General features: G+C 35.3%; 1 protein-coding gene across 4 annotated transcripts in view; it reads right to left on the reverse strand.

Annotated features, from left to right (window-relative positions):
- ptch1 (patched 1) overlaps positions 1–19,248 on the reverse strand; it is a 149,850-nt gene that overhangs the window by 50,393 nt on the left and 80,209 nt on the right. For all 4 annotated transcript variants that reach the window (XR_005634334.1, XM_039758855.1, XM_039758854.1 and 1 more), the window contains 4 exons: positions 18,261–18,359; positions 12,952–13,077; positions 7,197–7,315; positions 299–737 (listed from right to left, as the gene is read on the reverse strand). Coding sequence is in view for 3 of the 4 variants with exons in the window: in XM_039758855.1 (XP_039614789.1) it covers positions 299–737; positions 7,197–7,315; positions 12,952–13,077; positions 18,261–18,359 (783 nt within the window). In the remaining variant the exon portion in view is untranslated. The remainder of the gene's footprint in view (positions 1–298; positions 738–7,196; positions 7,316–12,951; positions 13,078–18,260; positions 18,360–19,248) is intronic.

A 19,248-nucleotide genomic window follows, 5' to 3' on the forward strand; every position in this document is an offset into this window, starting at 1 on the left:
TTTTCCATTGTACATTACAAAAAATATGCAGAAATATGCCCTGTGTGAGTATGAGTATGGGCATTTAAATGAGTGATCCCTATCATGGGTTGCCTGATGATACCAGCAATTACGACAGTGTTATGTTATGCCCTAGCTATGTACTGTGTATATTACTGATACCAAACAAAGCATTTGCTCTGTATGTTCACTGCTGAAACATAATGAAATGTAGTTAAAGTTATGTTAATGGCTTAACATATGGAAATAACCACCAAGGTAAAATAGTAATACTTTGCAAGGAGTAGGAAATACTTACCTTTGTGTTTGGCTTTAACAGGAAAGGAGCATAATGCTTCTCTGCAAATGAGGCAAGTGTCCACTTAGTGCATGATGGCTCAATACAATTCATAGAAGAGTCAGAAAAGTGAGAGAGAAGGTCCCGTGTTGAACTTGTGCTCTCTGGGATTTCTGGTGAAGTGCTAGCACTAGTATGATTTGTGCTAATGTTGTTGTTGCTTGGGCTGTTGGTAGTAACAGGCTGCACTGAAATTTCTGAGCGTGGCTCTGCAGTGGTGTAGTAGGCCTGGGTCCGCGGATCGTATTCGGTGCGAAGTTGCACAGTTGACTGCATGGTTATTTGAGTTTCATGAGCAAAACTGTGACTGCTGTAAGGTGGAGGGGGGCTGTAATGATTCCTCTCAGTGGTATCCGTGTACACTTGGGGCTCCACTTGAATTACTCGGTTTACACAAGGACTGAAAGTACATAAAGAAAGAAAAAGTAAAATAAATAGACTGAACATTTCTATAAAGCAGATCAACCTTACTTTGGATGTACATTCTAAAAATCTATGTCTGTGTATACTTAGCTAGTAAAATGGCAAATCCCTGATAACCTACTTCAGTAAGTAATTCTCTTTCTAGCCTATGAATCACATAGGCATGTTAAAATTTATATATAGTCTTTATTCAACTACTAAGTGTTCCTCTAAAGTCATCTTGGATACTGCTTTGTTTAATCACTGAATAGCATTTTTAATTCAAACTATACACTTCACAATTCCATTTCAAAATTAATTTGCATATAACAAAAACAGTAATTTTGACATCAATGTTCCAATACATATGGAGGACATTATACTCTTAAGACTGTGTTAATATCCTAAATAAGCCAGAAATAAGCTTTACTGTGGAATTGCTGTCAGAATTTATAAAAAATATTAGTGTTTTTATTTATCTCTTGCTGGAAATAAGACAGTGAGAATAGGAGTAAGAATATCAATAATTAAGAATCTTATAAAAATATAACCAAGGATTTATCATTAAATATGGTACTGGTCACAAGATGAAGAAGCATTAAAACCAGACTAAAACATCTGTGTATTTATTTTCAGCCTTAAAAGAGTGTTTAATCAGATACATTTTTAAACATACTGCATGGAATTTCATATCATTAGCATAAACAATCATTTCCAAATTATTCACGTAATATAAATTTTTTCTACAGGCAACAGAGTTAGTTTTTGACAGATTTAAGCGACATATTGTGGCAATAGGGACGGAATGGTGGCTCTGAGGCTAAGGATCTAAGCTGGAATCCCGAAGGTTGCTGGTTCGAATCCCCTTCACTGCCAAAAGAGATCCTACTCTGCTGGGCCCTTGAGCAAGACCCTTGAATTGTACAATGGCTGACCCTGCGCTCTGACCCCAAGGGGTATGCGAAAACTAACAAATTTCTTATACAAGAAATTGTAAGAACAAAAAAAAAAAATAAGTCTATGTAACTTTTGAAAACTGTGCAATTTTATTATTAACTTTTTATCATTAAAATAGAGACCCCAAGTGTATGGTTTGAACAATAATTGACTCACAATCCTAATAGACAAAAATGGATTTTAGTGACTTTTTACAATTTGATTACTTAAGATATGCTGCCTTATGTATGTCTTAGTACTATACAACAGTACAACTGATTCACCAATCAGTGATAACAGAATCTTTTGTGAAGTTACAGTTCACATACATACACTGAAATGTTAACTTCCTTCTAATTATACCACTTTTTAGTAACTGTAATTGCATTGTAATTACTATGTAAAAAGCTGTTTTCAACATTTGTACATACCAATTTGCATTCATTATACGGTAAATGAGAAATTTTACATCACCAAACAAAGCACAGTTTGATTCGCAATTAACTTCTTGTTTTTTTTTTTTTTTACAAACTAATGCATCAGGGTTCATTTAGTCTGGGAAGTAGAGTCAACACAGCTATTTTTACATATTTTAATACTTATTACAAAGGTACTGAGCTCCTAGGAGTATTTTTAAAGCCATTTATTCACAATGAACGCATAAGAGTCTTGAGCCACACTGGACAGAAATGGTGTAATTGTAAAAATGATTTTTCAAGAACTAATAAAAATACATAAATATTAAATAGTGCCATGCTTAATTCATTTGACATCACAATATAGTGATAGTTCTCTAATTTGTAAGTGCACAATTCTATAAAACTAGCATTGTAAAGAGTAAAACTTAATCTTCAGCTAGCATTACATAATATGCACCCACTTTTTTTGGATAAAGTTTTATGCCAAAATAAGTATAATGAATTCATCATGACTATCCATTGATAGACAAGTGGCAAAGTTTAAATGTGGTTAGCGCTACATTTCTTCAAAAACATTTCAAACTTCAATCTCAAACCTCCCTTTAATTATGGTATAATGATAATACACTGTATGGCACACTGAAAGATAGAATTAAGGCATATTTTTTTAAATAAATGTTTTAATTTGGATGATTATACAGAATATGTCCTGCACACATTAACTTTTTTGATGAAATACTGAAAGGTTTCAGGAGAACTGAGTAAACGGAAACTGTGACTAATATCACCATGCCCTCAACTGAGAGGCTGTGTCACTTTGGATGTTAATTTAATAAAATGTATATTCTAATAACAAGATATAATGTGTTACATTATATCTAAATGTAAATTCAAGGCAGAGAGAGCATAATTACAAGTTTGTTTGATAAATTTTGATAAGCATCAAAGTTACTAATTATAGTTGTAAATCTTACTGGCAAAAACACATTTTTAATACATATACAAAACATACCAGAGAACTTGCCCCCACTGCAAACTGTTAAAAATGAGCAAAACTCAAGTGACCAGGTAAAAGGTGTTTCTTAGGTATACATCTCTAAATTTCATACAAGAGAAAATGTTACAGAAGCAGTAATTCAGTGTTTAGTAAACAGTACTTATAAATTTTAAGCTTCAAGTCAAAATATGTGCCCCCAACAAGCTAGATTGTAGGCTTAAATGTATTAAATATAATTATTTGCATGCAAGGCAAAATGATTATAATTTTTTGAATTGTCTTTAATTTCCTGACTATGACATCAATGTGTTTGTTGAAGAAAATATTGCCCTAAGTAACATTCAAATCATGCCCTCCCTTTTTTTTCTTGTTAATAAAAGGAAAAAATGTAAGATGACACCCATCAGGAAGTGAGGGTAGGCCACTCCGCTTGTATTTTCTAGGATGCTTTACACAGCACAATTTTTTTAAAGCAAAAACAATTGAAATTTAAGTGGAATACATCTCATAGCATTTCATCAGTATCTGAAAACTGAAATATATATATATATATATATATATATATATATATATATATATATATATATATATATATATACTGAAATATATATATATATGAAAAATATATTAGCATTATTATTATTATTATATACAAATAATGTAAAATCAACAAAGTAAAATCGTAATGATGGTGATGGATATTAAAACAGCATTATAGCTTAAGAGAGTGCAAGCCATATGATACCTGAAGATAATGTATTTGCACATTTGTTTATTAAACTTTCACTATTAGTCATTAAGATTTGTTTCCACCTACTTTTAGTAAAAAATATCTGAATCTACTGTTGAATAAGTTCATAAAAAACTTATACAGATAATACTGTATAAAGATAAAATATATTCATATTGTAAAAGAAATGCCATCTCTGTATGCAGGAAGACTGTTGGATGATTGTGGTAGAGGAATGTTGAATGAGTATTGCAGTCTCTCTCTTATGAGTGTATCCATTACTTGACTGGTGTCAACACCTCCCCTTTACTTGCACTTCACAAGGAAAACATGGCTCGTGGCAATAGATTCTCTATCAGATGAAAAGGAAGTCAGCACATCTTAAAGAAAGAAACCACCATTAAACAAAGAGCTGGGAAGTTAATATTAGGGTATATCTACATGAGGTGTGCTTAAGAATAAGGATCTTTAACAGTTAAAACTGTTACTACAAAGAAAAAAAAAGATGTGCAAATGTTTACACCATCTATAATCTTTACTTCTTATTCTTCTCCTGATCATAAATATTAAATCAAATGCTATTATAACAAATAATTATGCAGAGCTGTTGTCAGTTATGATTATAGCAAGCACAATAAAAATGCGGACACCTTATTCTGATCCTTTATTTTACTATTTTATTGGCAGCATAGGCTTCAAATATCTTGGCAAAAGATACATCTGTATTGGGATTCTATTTATTGCTCAAATATTTGCTACCAAAACAATTATGTCCGTTATACTGTATATTGGATTTCCTAACGGTTAGATCACAGGTGTCAAAAAAAGGCAGCAAAAGCTCATCCATGTAGACAGAAGAGAATACTCAAGATCCTATATAAGCCCTGAACATTCACTCTTTACCTATGACTATACAGGCAAATTCAGTAACAAACACTGGTCAGCAACAATGAAAAGACTATACCTTGTTTATATCTGCCATCATATTCCTAAAGTGTTGTGACAAAAACATATTCCCGAATATCATAAAGACAAATTAACTCATAGTGGACACAAACAGAAAGCTATATTTTAGTGTAGGTGGAACAATTGTGGAAATTTAGCTGTTTCAGATTTCTCAACTTACAGGTATCTTGGTTGGATCCACCATACCTAAATAATACTGAAAAAGAGGGAATTTGAAATCAATCTGAAAACACTCTTGAAACGTGTCACACTATATGGAGTGTCCAGACTAGTGACCTCACTATGTGGTACTATGTCATGAACGTCTGCAACATATGTACAAAAAATCATAGAATCAGACTTATCCTTAACGAGGTGCATTGATTTCATACACTGCTATAATAAAAAGTTGTGCCAAAATAAAAGATTGACCCCATGCTTGTCAGAAAGTGTTCTCACTTTTACAGTCTGAGAAATGCACATTAAAAAGCATTTCGTCATTCTAAGTATCACGGAGTACCGTGATTATTTAAGTGCTATCCTATAGCTGGGAAATCCTAAAATATCATGCTTTTTAGCAGTGCATGTTACTCTTATTTAAAAAATGCCTTACATTGTATTGGTTTTAATTAATTTATTTTAACTTGTTTACATTTTTGTTTTCTTAGTTACATAGAGACCTCTAGATATACAGGTGTTCCCTGAATTATGAACAACTATTTTACGAACATTTGGGTATATGAAGAAAATCACTTAATCTCCTTTATCAATATGTGAAGCAAAATGAAGCTGTATTGTAGCTGCTACAAGGATAGTCTATGATGATTTTCAAACAGAAGCTAACATCCAGTCACATTCGCAGGCATTCCCAGTGCACCTTAATGCATTCTGTAGAACTTAATGGGGTTGAATGTTTGAGGTGAGAATGCAGATTGGTGACACACAATCACAGTTTCGGTCTTTCTCACAGCTTATGCTTAGTTCGTGTGGTATGGTTCAGTCATCTTATCACAGGCATTGTTCTTGTTTCTTCTCACTCTACCTTAAACATCACAGATCCTAATAAATTACAAAACGCTATTCTTTTGATTGAATCTTGCACTTACAATATGCAGGTCAATAGCTTTATTAAAAAATATTGTAATAAAGGGTACATGTTTTGAATAAAGTGGAGGTCATTTTTTGGAACACAAGAAACAGATTTTTTTCCCCATTTAAATTAATGGTAATTATGTGTTAATAATAATAATATTAATAACAATACAGGCAGTCCCCGGGTTACGTACGAAGATAGGTACTGTAGGTTTGTACTTGAATTTGTATGTAAGTCAGAAAAGGTACATAAATTTAATAAATGCTATTGTTGACCGACTGTAACCAAGTGCTCTGCCAATGAATGATGGAGTTTCACCTCTCTGACCTTTTATTATTTCTACTTTATTTTCAATGGTGATGGTTTTTATCTTCTTTACTGTATCACCAGCACTTGCATCAGATTTGTGTTTCATAGACATTGTTGAAGGGTGAAGACAAAAGATTAAGATGAGTTCTTCTGCACAGCACTATACACGCTATCACAGCAGGAAGGGACCTGTCGTCAACACATCTGATGTACTGACAAGAGACAACTTCCTGCTATGTACCTAACAGTACAAGAAGGCTTGCTATTGAGAATGACTGCGGGCGGCGAGGGGTTCATCACCAGCCCACCTCACAGTCACCTCCACTACAGTATGCTGCCTGCAGCATCCGCCCACAGAGAACGAATATGGTGCGGCCAAAGGCGGGTAGTGAATCGCACCCATTCAATAGGCAGCCATCCGATGCACACTACAATGTTACCCCCCCGCTGCCCCATTCACCCTCGATGGCCTTTGTTCAGCCACAACCGGGTCACTGTTTGCAGCATTACCGGCTGCCCGTGTGTGGTGGGCAGGCATTGAAAACGCTTGCCGCTGGGAGCCGCCCGAGGTACTCTACAATGCACGAGCAGCGAAATCTTCCCCCTCCAGCCTCAGCTTGCAGCATTACCAGCCGCCCACCGAGAACGAACAAGACAGCCATGTGTGTAGGGAAACCGCTTGCCACCGGGAGCCGCCTGAGGGACACTACACTGTGTGAGCAGCGAAATCTCCCCCCTCCAGCCTCCATCCAGCCACCGCTTGCAGCGTCGCAGCTGCGGCCTGTTCGTAAGTCGTAGGTCGGATGTCCGTAACCTGTTGCAACAGTTCACATTACAAGGGGATTTTGGGAGTGGATTAGCTTTGCATAGCAGCCCAAGCCTGTACAGTATATGATAAATAAAATGGAATAACATTTTTTTAGCAAGTAAACATCTTATATACAGTTATAAAACGGTTTGAAAATGCATTAATCTTCTTCATGTTTAATACATATAAGTGTTACAAAAAAACATTTAGACAGCCTCACCTTGCAAAACAACAAAAAATATCCAGCCTCCTGTCTTCTCTGCGGTAAAGGTCCATGCTAAGGATGGCAGGAAAGATGAGAAGGACCATTGCAAAGTTGAAAACAACCACAACAGCAGCCTGGAGAAACAAACAGCACACACTGACATTCCACTGTTATAGATGCCATGTGTAGTTCTACAATCAAGGCTGTGTTCAGCTAATTGGGCTCTCAGCACTTTTATACATGCAAATTGTTATGACTTTAGCCTTTGATGTCGCTAAGCTTTGTTAAACAATATTAGAATACTTTTTGAGGAGCACCTTTGAAGTTAAAAACTGCAAGTACAATATTTAAAATGACATAAACCTGGGTTTCCAAAAATAAAAATATGTAGCATATTCAAAAAGAATGCTAATAAAATCTTACTTAATACTAAGCAGCATCACAATCTTATGTGATTTACAATGTGCCTGTCCTGAAGGAATAAATAATAAAGAAAAGTACCAAACTAAAAACATGAAAAACAATTTAATTTTAATTGTATTATCATCATTATAATTACCACCATCATCATCATTTTTTGGGGTTACCCAGCTTAATTTGAATATTTTTTAAAAAGAAAAAAATTATTTTTTAAAGCAAACAGCAGCCTTTGTGTTGACGGCCATTTTCTCTGGTTGACCGGATATATTTTACAGCACTTTTATGAAAAAAAAAAAAAAAACACAGCAATGAGAAAAATGAGACATCCTTATAATTAGTACAGTACATGCAAAAGAAATTAAGAATTAATAAAACATTACAACTTTGGAATCAGAAAAGATTAAAAATAAGAAAAAAATAGTATTTGAAAAATGTCCTTTTTTGGAAGCATGACGGTACTGCAGTTAGCAATAATGCCTCACAATCCCACAGTCCTGGTTGTAAAGTTTGCATATCCTGTGTGTGTCAGCATATGTTTTTACAGGGTACACTAGTTTTCCTTCCACATTCCATAAATGTGCATATTAAGTTAACTCTAAGTTGACCCCTGCGAATGACTGTAGATGTGTGCACGAGTGTGTGTTGTGATAGACTATAAACCATTTTATTAGAGTTCATTAGAATTTATTACAATAAAATGCACTGGGATGGTATTTTAGAAAAGAAAAAAACATATAAAGTAAAGGCATTTTGACTGTTTATTTGTTCAGGCACAAAGCAAAAATCAAGACGGGACTAGATGCTAGTTCATAGAAGGACATACTCTCTCTTAAAATAAGCCAACTTCTTGTTATACATTAACCAAACAAAGGATTTGAAATGAGTTAGAATCTACAATCTCTGGAGAAAAAACAACACAGATATGTAGATGCAAAACCAAACTGTACACAGAAAAGTACATGGACTAGAAGGGAACCAATGTCCCTGATGTTTTCTGTATAAGTAAGTGAGTGAGTTCACAAGTGACTTGTTAAGTTAGGCAGACATGACAAAGAAAGAAAGAAAGAAAGAAAGAAAGAAAGAAAGAAAGAAAAAGAAAAAAATATTTTATTAGGAATGATAGAAAGCTAATTATTATAAAGAGGGTGTGTGTGTCTGTGTAGGTGTCACCTTTCTAAAAAACTCGATTTGTATTTTGAAGGACTTTGACAATCATAATCTGCTGTGATCTACTAAAGTGAAAAAGTCTACAAGGTAAAGAACAGAAGTGAAAAATGAGAAGCTATGTAAGTCTAGTGCTGCAGGCTCTGTAAGAAAAGTAAGTAAGAGTAGCAGGCTGGGGCCCAGCCCAAGGTACTAACTATATCCAGCATTGCTGCCAGACCACCCAGGGAGAGTGGGTGCACTGTACTGCCTGAAGGTGATACGTAAATGATGAAGTCTGTCAGCTGCTGTTCCCACCTTTCTCCTGCTAGCCGACAGCAGTATTTCTTTGCCAAATCTTTTTTTTTTTTTATTGTTATTATTTTGTGGTTGCTGTGGTAAAAGCTGAAAAAGGAAATGGTCTCTCAAAAACTGTAGTTACTACCCCCCACACCATTGCCTCCTATTCTGCTGCTCATCAAGCAATCAAGACAGGGGTCTAAAAAGGTTAAAAGAATTGGAGAAGGGGGAAGGGGAGAGGCTATTCATCCTCATTGAATAGACTAAAACTTTACAAAAGGATTTTATTTTATTTTCTAAATATTTTTGGAAAACTGCTTTAATTTAAGTTCTAATGTTTCAGTTTATGAACACAAAAACAAATAGCAAATAAAATGCTATTAAAACTCAGTTTTGACTGAGTTAGCAAATAGTTATAGGCAATCGCTAATCGAATATTTCAGCAGCTGAACTCCAGTGATTTTTTTATTTGACACTCATTTGACATTCTATTGCTATGGATGTTGGAAACAAAAGTTTTAAAATGTCTACTTTATTAGCATTAAAATACTGCAGTGTGTCTTGAACTGTAAGTGCCTAAGTAAAGTGTTTATGGGTGCAGAGGCATTATCTGATAATTAATGTTCATACTGACATACTGTATGGACTAACTAGAAAAGAAATTCACAACTCTACACGCCTCTAATGAGAAGTGAGTTAAGACAACTATCCCCCATTTCTAAAAAAATTAAGACAGAAAAAGGACAGAGAAGCCCAAGGAGGATTGACTGAGTTGAACATAGAGTATGATCAATAAAACTGTATTATAAAACTTATTATTCATTTTTACATATAAAAAATATCTGTCACAGGTTAAACACACATATTCTGCTGGATCTCTGCCATCATAGTTAACTTGGGAAATGCAGTGAAAATAAACAGATTAAAAAAATATAAAATGAGTGTAAGAAGAAAGTTGATACAGACATGAAATCTGTTCTGTATTAAATATTGGTGAACAGAAATTTGAAAATGTGTTCAATAAGCACCAGTCAAATTAGGGCAACACATCTGAATGTGAGTGACGTCATGAATTTTATGGCAGACCAAGCCTCAAACTGGCACTCATGACAATAATAATAATAATAATATTCCAAGCAGTAGGAGCAGAAGAAAAAGAAGTAGAAGAAGCAGGAGGAGGAGGAAATCATAACAGGGTAGAATAGTGCTGTAAACTACACATAATTGTGGCCACATGATCACAACATGATCACAACAAGAATAATACTGTAATGAGCACTGAGATGGAAAGACTGAGATACACACTGAATGAGAGTCAAGCCAGATAACAGGAATGTTTACTTAACAATGAATAATCCACAGCTGTACTTTGAGAAGGATCACCTTCCTGCTATTATGGCCACAGAAAGCAACTTGTAAAGTAACAGTTACTGAATAGCTATGCCTATAAGTCGCATTCACTTGTCTAATGTTACCAATTATCTTCCAGAGTCATGTGCCATGTCCCTCTCCATGATCCTCCTCTTATCTTCCGACTGCCTTTTAGAACCTTCCCTGGCTTGTAAAGTGTAACAAGAATGCCCCAGTGATTCACAGAAAGCAAAGCTCTGTGTACCTATGCGACTTTGTGCTGTCAATCACATATCTGGCCCCACTTATTTTTCTGAACAATATGCTGGCTACTACAAAACAGTTTGCATCCATGACCACCTTTACGTTGATACTGTGATATTGCTTGCAATTCTTATATGTATGCTCATCCACAATTGAGGCAATGATCATTACAGCTCACTTTAATATTAACAAGCATGGAGGTGTGAGGAAATGTATAAATCTGCATATTCACTCGTTTAAGGGCGCTCAAAGTTTGATGTAAAATTTATGAAATGGTTGGTTGTGCCATACACAAATCACTGCTATGGCAGAGTTACATTTAGCATTTGGCCAAAAACGTTTTGTTACCATCACTTTCATTTCAGCTAAGAGCATATGGCCTCTCCGCATAGATGGAACGATAATGTGGACGTACAAGATTTATTATGAATATTATTCCACCTCTGTCAAATTGATATCTTTATATGAGATCATTGTTATTCAGCATTTCCAAAGCGTTGGATCTTTCCTGGGATGTGTATACCTCACAAGATCTGCTAAATCCTGGTAAAGTTAGAAGTGGTTTCCAAAATTAGGAAAAAGATAAAAATGCTTTTTACTCCTGCTCCTAAGAGTAGGAACAAATTTGCATCACTCTGAAATTTTTTGGCCAATGAGGAATGTTTTCCTATTCAGAGACACTTAATAAATATAGCCACTGACCTAAAACTGTGGTTCAATGGAAAAACAATGTTCAATTAGATAGATGTTTAAGGGTTTGTTGTTAAAAGTAAGTAATGGGCATCAGATAACAAATTTTAAATATAATAAGGCAGAACACGCTTTCTGATTTTTACATCAATTTTCTGCTTCCCGACACAGGGAGTTATAATTTAATTCAAAATGCAGTTTCTAGCAACCCCCTTCATTTCAGAGTGTTAGTTATTAACATTGAGCTAATATAATGCACTTTTAATTTTACATACATATTTGCACTAAAATGAAAATCACAAATAATGTTAATGTCGAATTCAAAATGCAATCTTATTATACCTGATAGCACATTTATTTTTGGCCTGTTTAGCCCATTAAGCTCATTCTTCACACTAAACATAATATTTATAATTTCCTGTCTTGATTTAGTGGTTAGGCAAGTGTTTTAATATACAAATTTAATGTTGTTTTTCTTTGCTGTTTTTCAAAAAATTAACATTGTGCACAATACTAAAAAAAACAGGAGCAAAACAACACATTAATCATTATATTTTTAAAGGATTTTTTGTGTAACATTTCTTGTCTTAGACACCTCTCAGAAAGTGATAATATTTAGAAATCTTCAGATAAATGATGACATAATAATTAAACCCATCTTATACTAGGATGCTTTAATTTATACACTTCCTGTTTTGATGTAACCATAGGCATCTAAATACAGACAAAATTAAACTCTGAAATATTGATAAATTAATTAAAAAGTATGTATTTAGCAATACTGTTACTAGTTCTATAACGTAGAATAAATGAAAGCTGGACATATTCATTTTTTAATATTAAATTTGTGTCAAGCTACAGAAAATGAATTATTCTATTGAAGAACATTAAAAAAAAGATTCTAGAATTTAAGCAAAAATATGGTATAAATCAATGGTACACTCAAATCATGAACTACCAAAATGACAATGTAACAAAAAACATATAACCATTTTACTGTGATATTTTATTCCATGACCTAATTTTCCTATTACAATATAAACCTCACAATATGCATCCATATAAAATTCAATGCATACAGAAAATAGCACAAAATTTATTTTAAAATATTCAAATTTTTAATTTCACAAACAACTGTAAAATCAAGTAGTATTAAAAATAGAGATGGAGGGTAAAATAATTTGGTGGATGCAAAAGAATGTTGAGAGCATAAATGCCATATTGAATGCTTTCCTGCAGAACCACTTTAAGGTGTTTACTATTAACATAACAGTTTGACAGATAACAAAAATAATATGCACTGCACTTTCAATTTAATTAAAAGTACTCTCAATGCAAAGCCTATGCATACTTGACTTAAATTAACTACAGACGCAGACTGCAAATGCAAAACCTCATTGTTTTCTTAGGGATTTGGTTACCTGAGCTACAGCTGAAAATTGCTGAAGGAAGAAATCACAACAGTAATTTGTTTAAAATAATCGGTCTTTTTTTCCTTACAGAAACTTTAGCTTAAACACATTTTCTCATTAACTTGATGGAAATAAAATTGGCATGATGAAATGAGGAGCCATGACGAAATGACCACAGTTGCTTTGCTTACCTGAAGTGAAAATGCTCGAAGTGCAGGTATAGGAATTAGGGCAGCCATGAAGAAAGCAGTCACATTGCTGATAGAGGTAAGTGCCACACTTGCTCCCGTCCTCTTCAGACATTCCCCTGTTCTGTCCTATTTTGAAAAAAAAAATGCCACCCTTTATAAAAATATAAATGACTTCATTAATTCTTTTACTATTTCATTCATTACTTGAAATATATTTTCAGTTAATTTGCAGATTGAAGAGTTTCAATTTTATTCTCAAATACTTTGTATAAAACAGTGGTTTGATTCTTACTAAAAAACATCAACAGTTTATAAGTAGTCAAATTCCGATGTGCTATTTTCCTGCTGAGCAATTATAGAATTATAGAATTTAGAATCCAACTCCTTATTTTTCACATTTAGTTTACTCTCTGATCATTTGCTCACCTACCAGCGACCGGAACAGTCTGGTTTTACGCCTAAGAAATCTACCACCAACCGCATCCTGGCACTGAGGGTTCTCATGGAGTGCAAACGTGAATATCGGCAGAGTTTCTTGTTCAATGCTTGTATGGACTGGGTGTTGGGCAAGGTCGTGGGGTCCAGTGGCTGTGGGGCATCTGTTGGTGAAGAATGATTCACAAATCTTGACTTTGTTGACAATGCTGTGATCTTTGCTGAGTCAATGGAGGCACTGATTGGGGCGCTCGGGAGACTGAGTGAGGAGTCTGAGTGTCTAGGCTTGCAAATGTTCTGGATAAAAACCAAGATCTAGGCCTTTAATGAACCCTTTGGCACAGCCATCAGCAGTGTGTCTGTTTGCAGAGAGAGTGTTGACCTTACTGAGAGGTGTACTTACCTTGGCAGTGACATTCATGTCTCTGGTGACTCTTCCTATGAAGTCAGTAGACGAATTGGGAGAGCATGGGGGGTCATGAGGTCACTGGAAAGGGGTGTGTGGTGCTCCCGATATCTATGCAAAAGGACGAAGGTCCAAGTGTTTAGAGTTCTGATGCTTTCTGTCTTGATATATGGTTGAGAGACATGGACGCTATCCAATGACCTGAGATGAAGACTGGACTCCTTTGGTACTGTGTCTCTCCGGAAAATCCTTGGGTACCGTTGGTTTGACTTTGTGTCGAATGAGCGGTTGCTCATGGAGTTCCGAATGAGGCACATTACCTGCATTTTCCCCAGGGTGATCCGGCTCGTAAGATCCTCATTGTTGGGGACCTGGCCAAGGGGTTGCCCATGTAACACCTGGCTGCGGCAGATAGAGGGTCATTTTCGGAGGGTGGGACTGGACCATGCATCTGCCTGGGGGGTTGCAAACCAGGATCCTGAGTTGTTTCGTTGTGTAGTGGGTGCAGCAACGCACTGTACCAGTGCATCATTCCCAACTTGACTTGACCTGACTTGTTTAGTCTCTCAATGTAAAAATGCAACATCACATTGAATGGTTACTCAAAATTTCACATTTTGTGAGCGTTCTCTAAAAAGATTCATGAGAAAGGACTGGTCATCAACTTCTGTCTACACACATGACTTCAGCTGACCAACCAAATGTAATAAATAATTTTTTGTTTCTGCATAAATATGACCTGAAATGTGATCATGTTTTTACATAAGTCCTAAAACTAGAAAACAAGAACCTAATTAAACAAATAACAGTAAACATTATATTTGTTAATTTATTTTCTGATTAAAATGATTCAATGTTACATATTTGAGTTTGAAAAAGTATGTGAACCTCTAGGATTATTAGTTCATTTGAAGGGGAAATTAGAATCAGGAATTTCAGTGAATGGGATGACAATCAAATACTGTATATGAGTGTGGGAGGCCCTGTCCTGTTTAAAGAGCATAAATATAGGTCTTCACTATCAATGTTTGATTTTCACCACAAAGGTTTGCAGAAGTGTGTCATGCCTCAATTAAAAAAGATTTCTAAGAACCTCAGAACATAACTTATTGATGCTCACCAGGCTCAAAAATGTCACAACACAGAATTTCTAAAGAGTCTGGACTCTACCAATCCACTGTCAGACTAGAGAATATTGAAGAATGGAGAAATATTTAACACCATTTCCACTTTCCACAATAACATTCATGAAGATCACAAAGAAACCCAGAGTAACATCTAAGGATCTAAAGCAGTCTCTTGCCTTGGCTAATGTCATTGTTCATGAGCTCAATATCAGCAGAACACTTGACAACAATGGTGTTCATGGCAGGGTTGCAACGAGAAAGCTACTAATCTCCAACAAGGACATTGTTGTGCATCTAAAGTGAGGTAAAGACTATGTGGATAAGTCAGAAGTCTATTGTAACAATGTTTGGGGGACACAGCTGTCTAAAAGAGAACTTTCTTGTTTGAGTGAAATGTGCTAAGTTTAGCAAAAAACACTTAATTCCAGCATAAGATCCTTATCCCATCTGTGAAATATGGTGGTAGCTATATCATGGTCTGGACCTGCTTTACTACCCCTGGACCAGGATGGCTTCCCATTATTGATGGAACTATGAAGTCCGAATTGTAGAATAAAGTTCTACTGGAAAACATTGGGGTATGCATCTATGAACTGAAGTGCAACAGAAAGTGGGTCATGCAGCAAGAAAACATTCCTAGGTATACATGTCATTCTACCAAAGAAAGCAGAAGAGATTTCATATTTTGCAATGGTAAAGTCAAAGTCCTGACTTTAACGTTATACAGATGTTGTGGAAGAACTTGAAGCAAGACATTAATTCAATGAAGGCACTTAAGTTTCGAAGTTAAGGCAGTTCTAGAATAAAGAATGGATTCAGTTTCTCAAAGCCAATGAGCAGGACTAATCAAATGTTACCAAACATATTTAGTTGAAGTTATTGCTGTACATAGGGGTCAGACCAGTTACTGAAAGCATAGATACACATACTTATTCCACATACAGATAAGTAACACTGGATCATTTTCCTCAATAATTAAATGAATAAGCATAATGCTTGCTTGTATGTCATTTGTTTAACTGGATTCTCTTCATCTAGTTTCAGGACTTAGGTAAAAATAAGATCAGATTATAGATTATATGGATGCAAAACAAAAGAGAAAATTCTTAAGGGTTCACAATCTTTCTAACACCACTGTAAGACTCAAATATAGTAAAAAAAACAGGTTATATTATCATCTAAACATTGACATACATAGTAAAGTGCAATTTGGTTTAGAAAAATCTAATTCACTGTTACTTTTCATTCAGCACCAAAGTTCTTGACACACTTCTGCTAAATAATTTGTTGGCTGGAATTCTTCAGTGTTAGTCTGTCAGACAGAGAGAGAATGTGCGACATTGCTCATAATAGCCCTCAGTTTTCCTTTTATTCTCTCCTTCGATACTACCGACAAAGGATCCCGAGTGTGTCTTATAACTGAATCTGCCCTTTTAATTAGCTTGTTGATTCGGGTGGCCTCTCTTGAAGAGATGTTTTCAGCCCAGTACACCACAGCATTAGAAAATCACACTGGTCATAACAGAGTTATAGAAGATTTGAAGGATGCCACTTCCCACATTAAAGAAATACAGTCTCCTAAGGAAAAAAAGCCTGCTCTGTTCTTTCTTATATAGTTCCTCAGTGTTTTGAGGCCAGTCCAACCTGTCATTAATGTGGACCTCCAAGTACTTGCAGGAGTGGACCACCTTTTCATCTACTCCTTGAATAGTGACCGCACATAGTAAACTCCACTCTTTGGTGGAGTGAAAGTCAATAACCAGTTCCTTGGTTTTGTGGATGTTAAGATGTAGACATTTCTCTTTGCACCAAGCACCAAACCTCTCCACCTGACTCCTATACTCTGTCTCATCCGCTTTATCAAAACACTCCATCGGTGCAAAATTATCTGAGAATTTCTGCAAGTGACATGACCTGGTGTTATATTTGTAGTCTGAGGTGTAAGGAGAGTAAAGAGAAATGGAGACATGACTGTTCCTTATGGTGCTCCTGTATTGCTCACAACTGTATCAGAAACACAGTTCTTGAGTTCATTATTCAGGACACCATAGACTCATCCATGTGCAGATCTCCGAGTTTACCCCTTAACAAAGATAGCTGGAGAAATCAAGAAACATAATCCTCACAGAGCTGACAGCTTTGTACAGGTAAAAATAAACCTTGTGGAACAGGTAGATAATTACATCCTTCACTCCAATCTTTGTTCAAAAGGCAAACTGCAGTGGGTCAAGGTGGTCTACCACAAGAGGACTCATATAGTATAGGACCAGTCTCTTAAAGGTCTTCATGAGGTGAGATGTAAGTGCCACTGGTCTGTAGTCATTAGTTGCCCGTCTGCCTTCTTTGGAACAGGAACAATATGGGATGTTTTCCACAGCAGTGGCACTTTTTAGGGACAGACTGAATAGGTGACAAAGAACACCACAAAGTTGGTCATCACAGGCCTTAAGGACCCAAACACTGACTCCATCTGGTCCTGCAGCTTTTCCTATGTGTAGATTCCTCAGTTGTCTCCTTACTTGGTCATCAATTATGGATAGTTCACACTGTTGGTCAAAGGTGAACTTGTCTCTAGCCATTCCAGTTGATGTCGTAGGAATTGTTGATTTTGTAGGGATGGTGTGGGGAGACTGGTCATTGGAATAAGGTGGCAGTGGGAGTGAAAATCTGTTAAAAAATGGGCTGAGGTCATTACCTTTTCCACATTCCCTTCTAGCAAATGAGCCCTGGATTTCTTGAGTCCCGTAATTACACCCAGTCCATTCCAGACATCTTTCATGTTGTTCTGAGTGAGTCTATTTTCTGTTTTAGCTGAGTAAGCATCCATTCCCTTGTTCAGCTTTTTTCTTAGGACATAGGATCCCAATATTTATGGAAAACAATGAATCAAAGTTTACTTTATCTTCCCCTCTCTTTTCCCCATATCAAGCCATGGTTATTAAAGACTCTGAAGTCATCTTGCTTCCCAAACGGTTAAGATAAAATGTTTAATTTGACCTGTTTAATTTTGACATTTAAAGTGACTAATATTTTAAGTACAACACATTTTAACATCAAGTCACTCCAAATTGACAGAATGTTGTTAACCAGCTGAAGTAATTTACTTGCCATGGTTTTTTAATTTGAGAAAATCGAAGATGTAAAACAATATTGTAGTTAGAGTTGCAAGATATACAAATACACTAAGGGGAACAGAGGCATTAACTGTGCATGAAAAGGAAGTTAAAAAAAAGAGGATTAAAGATAGTAGGACAGAATTTAATATTTTAAGATTTCTAACTATGGATGCAAAGAAAGAAAGAAATGTATTATTTCTGAAATAAAAACAAGCACGTATTTACCTCAAATGGAATTCTTTTATTTTGTCCTGTTTCACTAAATGCATGGGCCAATAGGAAGACATCATCCACCCCAACTCCCAAGGCAAGAAAGGGCAACACCTGAAATTATTTAAATAAATAAATAAATAAAACTGCCAGCTACTTGATGTTCATTTAACATGTATATTCATACTATGCTCTTGCCTTAAAGAATTACTGCAAACACTGGTTTGTACAGCATGATTTTTAACAGAATCTTTACGACAAACATGTGCACATAACATCTTGTTACATCTGTTAACATGTACTTGTTTAGTAATCTAAATGGCCCATTTGACAAAATATACAGTAGTTTAGTTATAGAGAGCTGTTAAAAATAATGTTATTTGACTTAACATATAGAACAAATCACATTTTAATATTCCTAGAGAATGTGCAGAATAAGTCAGTTTATAATTTCATAACCTAACTGGCCAGCATGTGAGCACCTTGTAGGGCTTGTCAGATTGAATATCACTATTCGAATATAATTCGAATTTATATGAAAAAATTCTTATTTGAAGACAAACACTGACATTCGATTGTAAAAAGAACAGTGCTTTATTTTATCTCACACTAACCCCAGCATCGTCTTACTTTCTTAGAGATGTTGTGCTACAATACTTCTATATTGTGGTTTTGTTTTGCACATCACTTCCAGGATTAGTGTTTTGATCATATTTAATTATTAGTTTCCATTATCATTTATAAAATGGACCGCAATGCTCTGCTTTTTAGTTAACAGGTGTTCTAATATCAGATTTTAAACACTTCTCCAGGGATCCTGTTCCATTTCTCTCTTAAACCCTGAGATCCCTGATTTTTTGTTGCACTTGCTGTAGTTAACCAAAAGTGGTTTCATTCTCATTAAACATAATGGAAAATAACTACCTTGTTTCTGATTTTCCTTTTATTATTACACAGGTTTTAAAATCACCATTTTAAAGGGCATTTTCAACATCAGCAAAGC

This window comes from Polypterus senegalus, chromosome 7, assembly GCF_016835505.1.
Source record: "Polypterus senegalus isolate Bchr_013 chromosome 7, ASM1683550v1, whole genome shotgun sequence".
In the NCBI taxonomy this organism is placed as follows: domain Eukaryota; kingdom Metazoa; phylum Chordata; class Cladistia; order Polypteriformes; family Polypteridae; genus Polypterus; species Polypterus senegalus.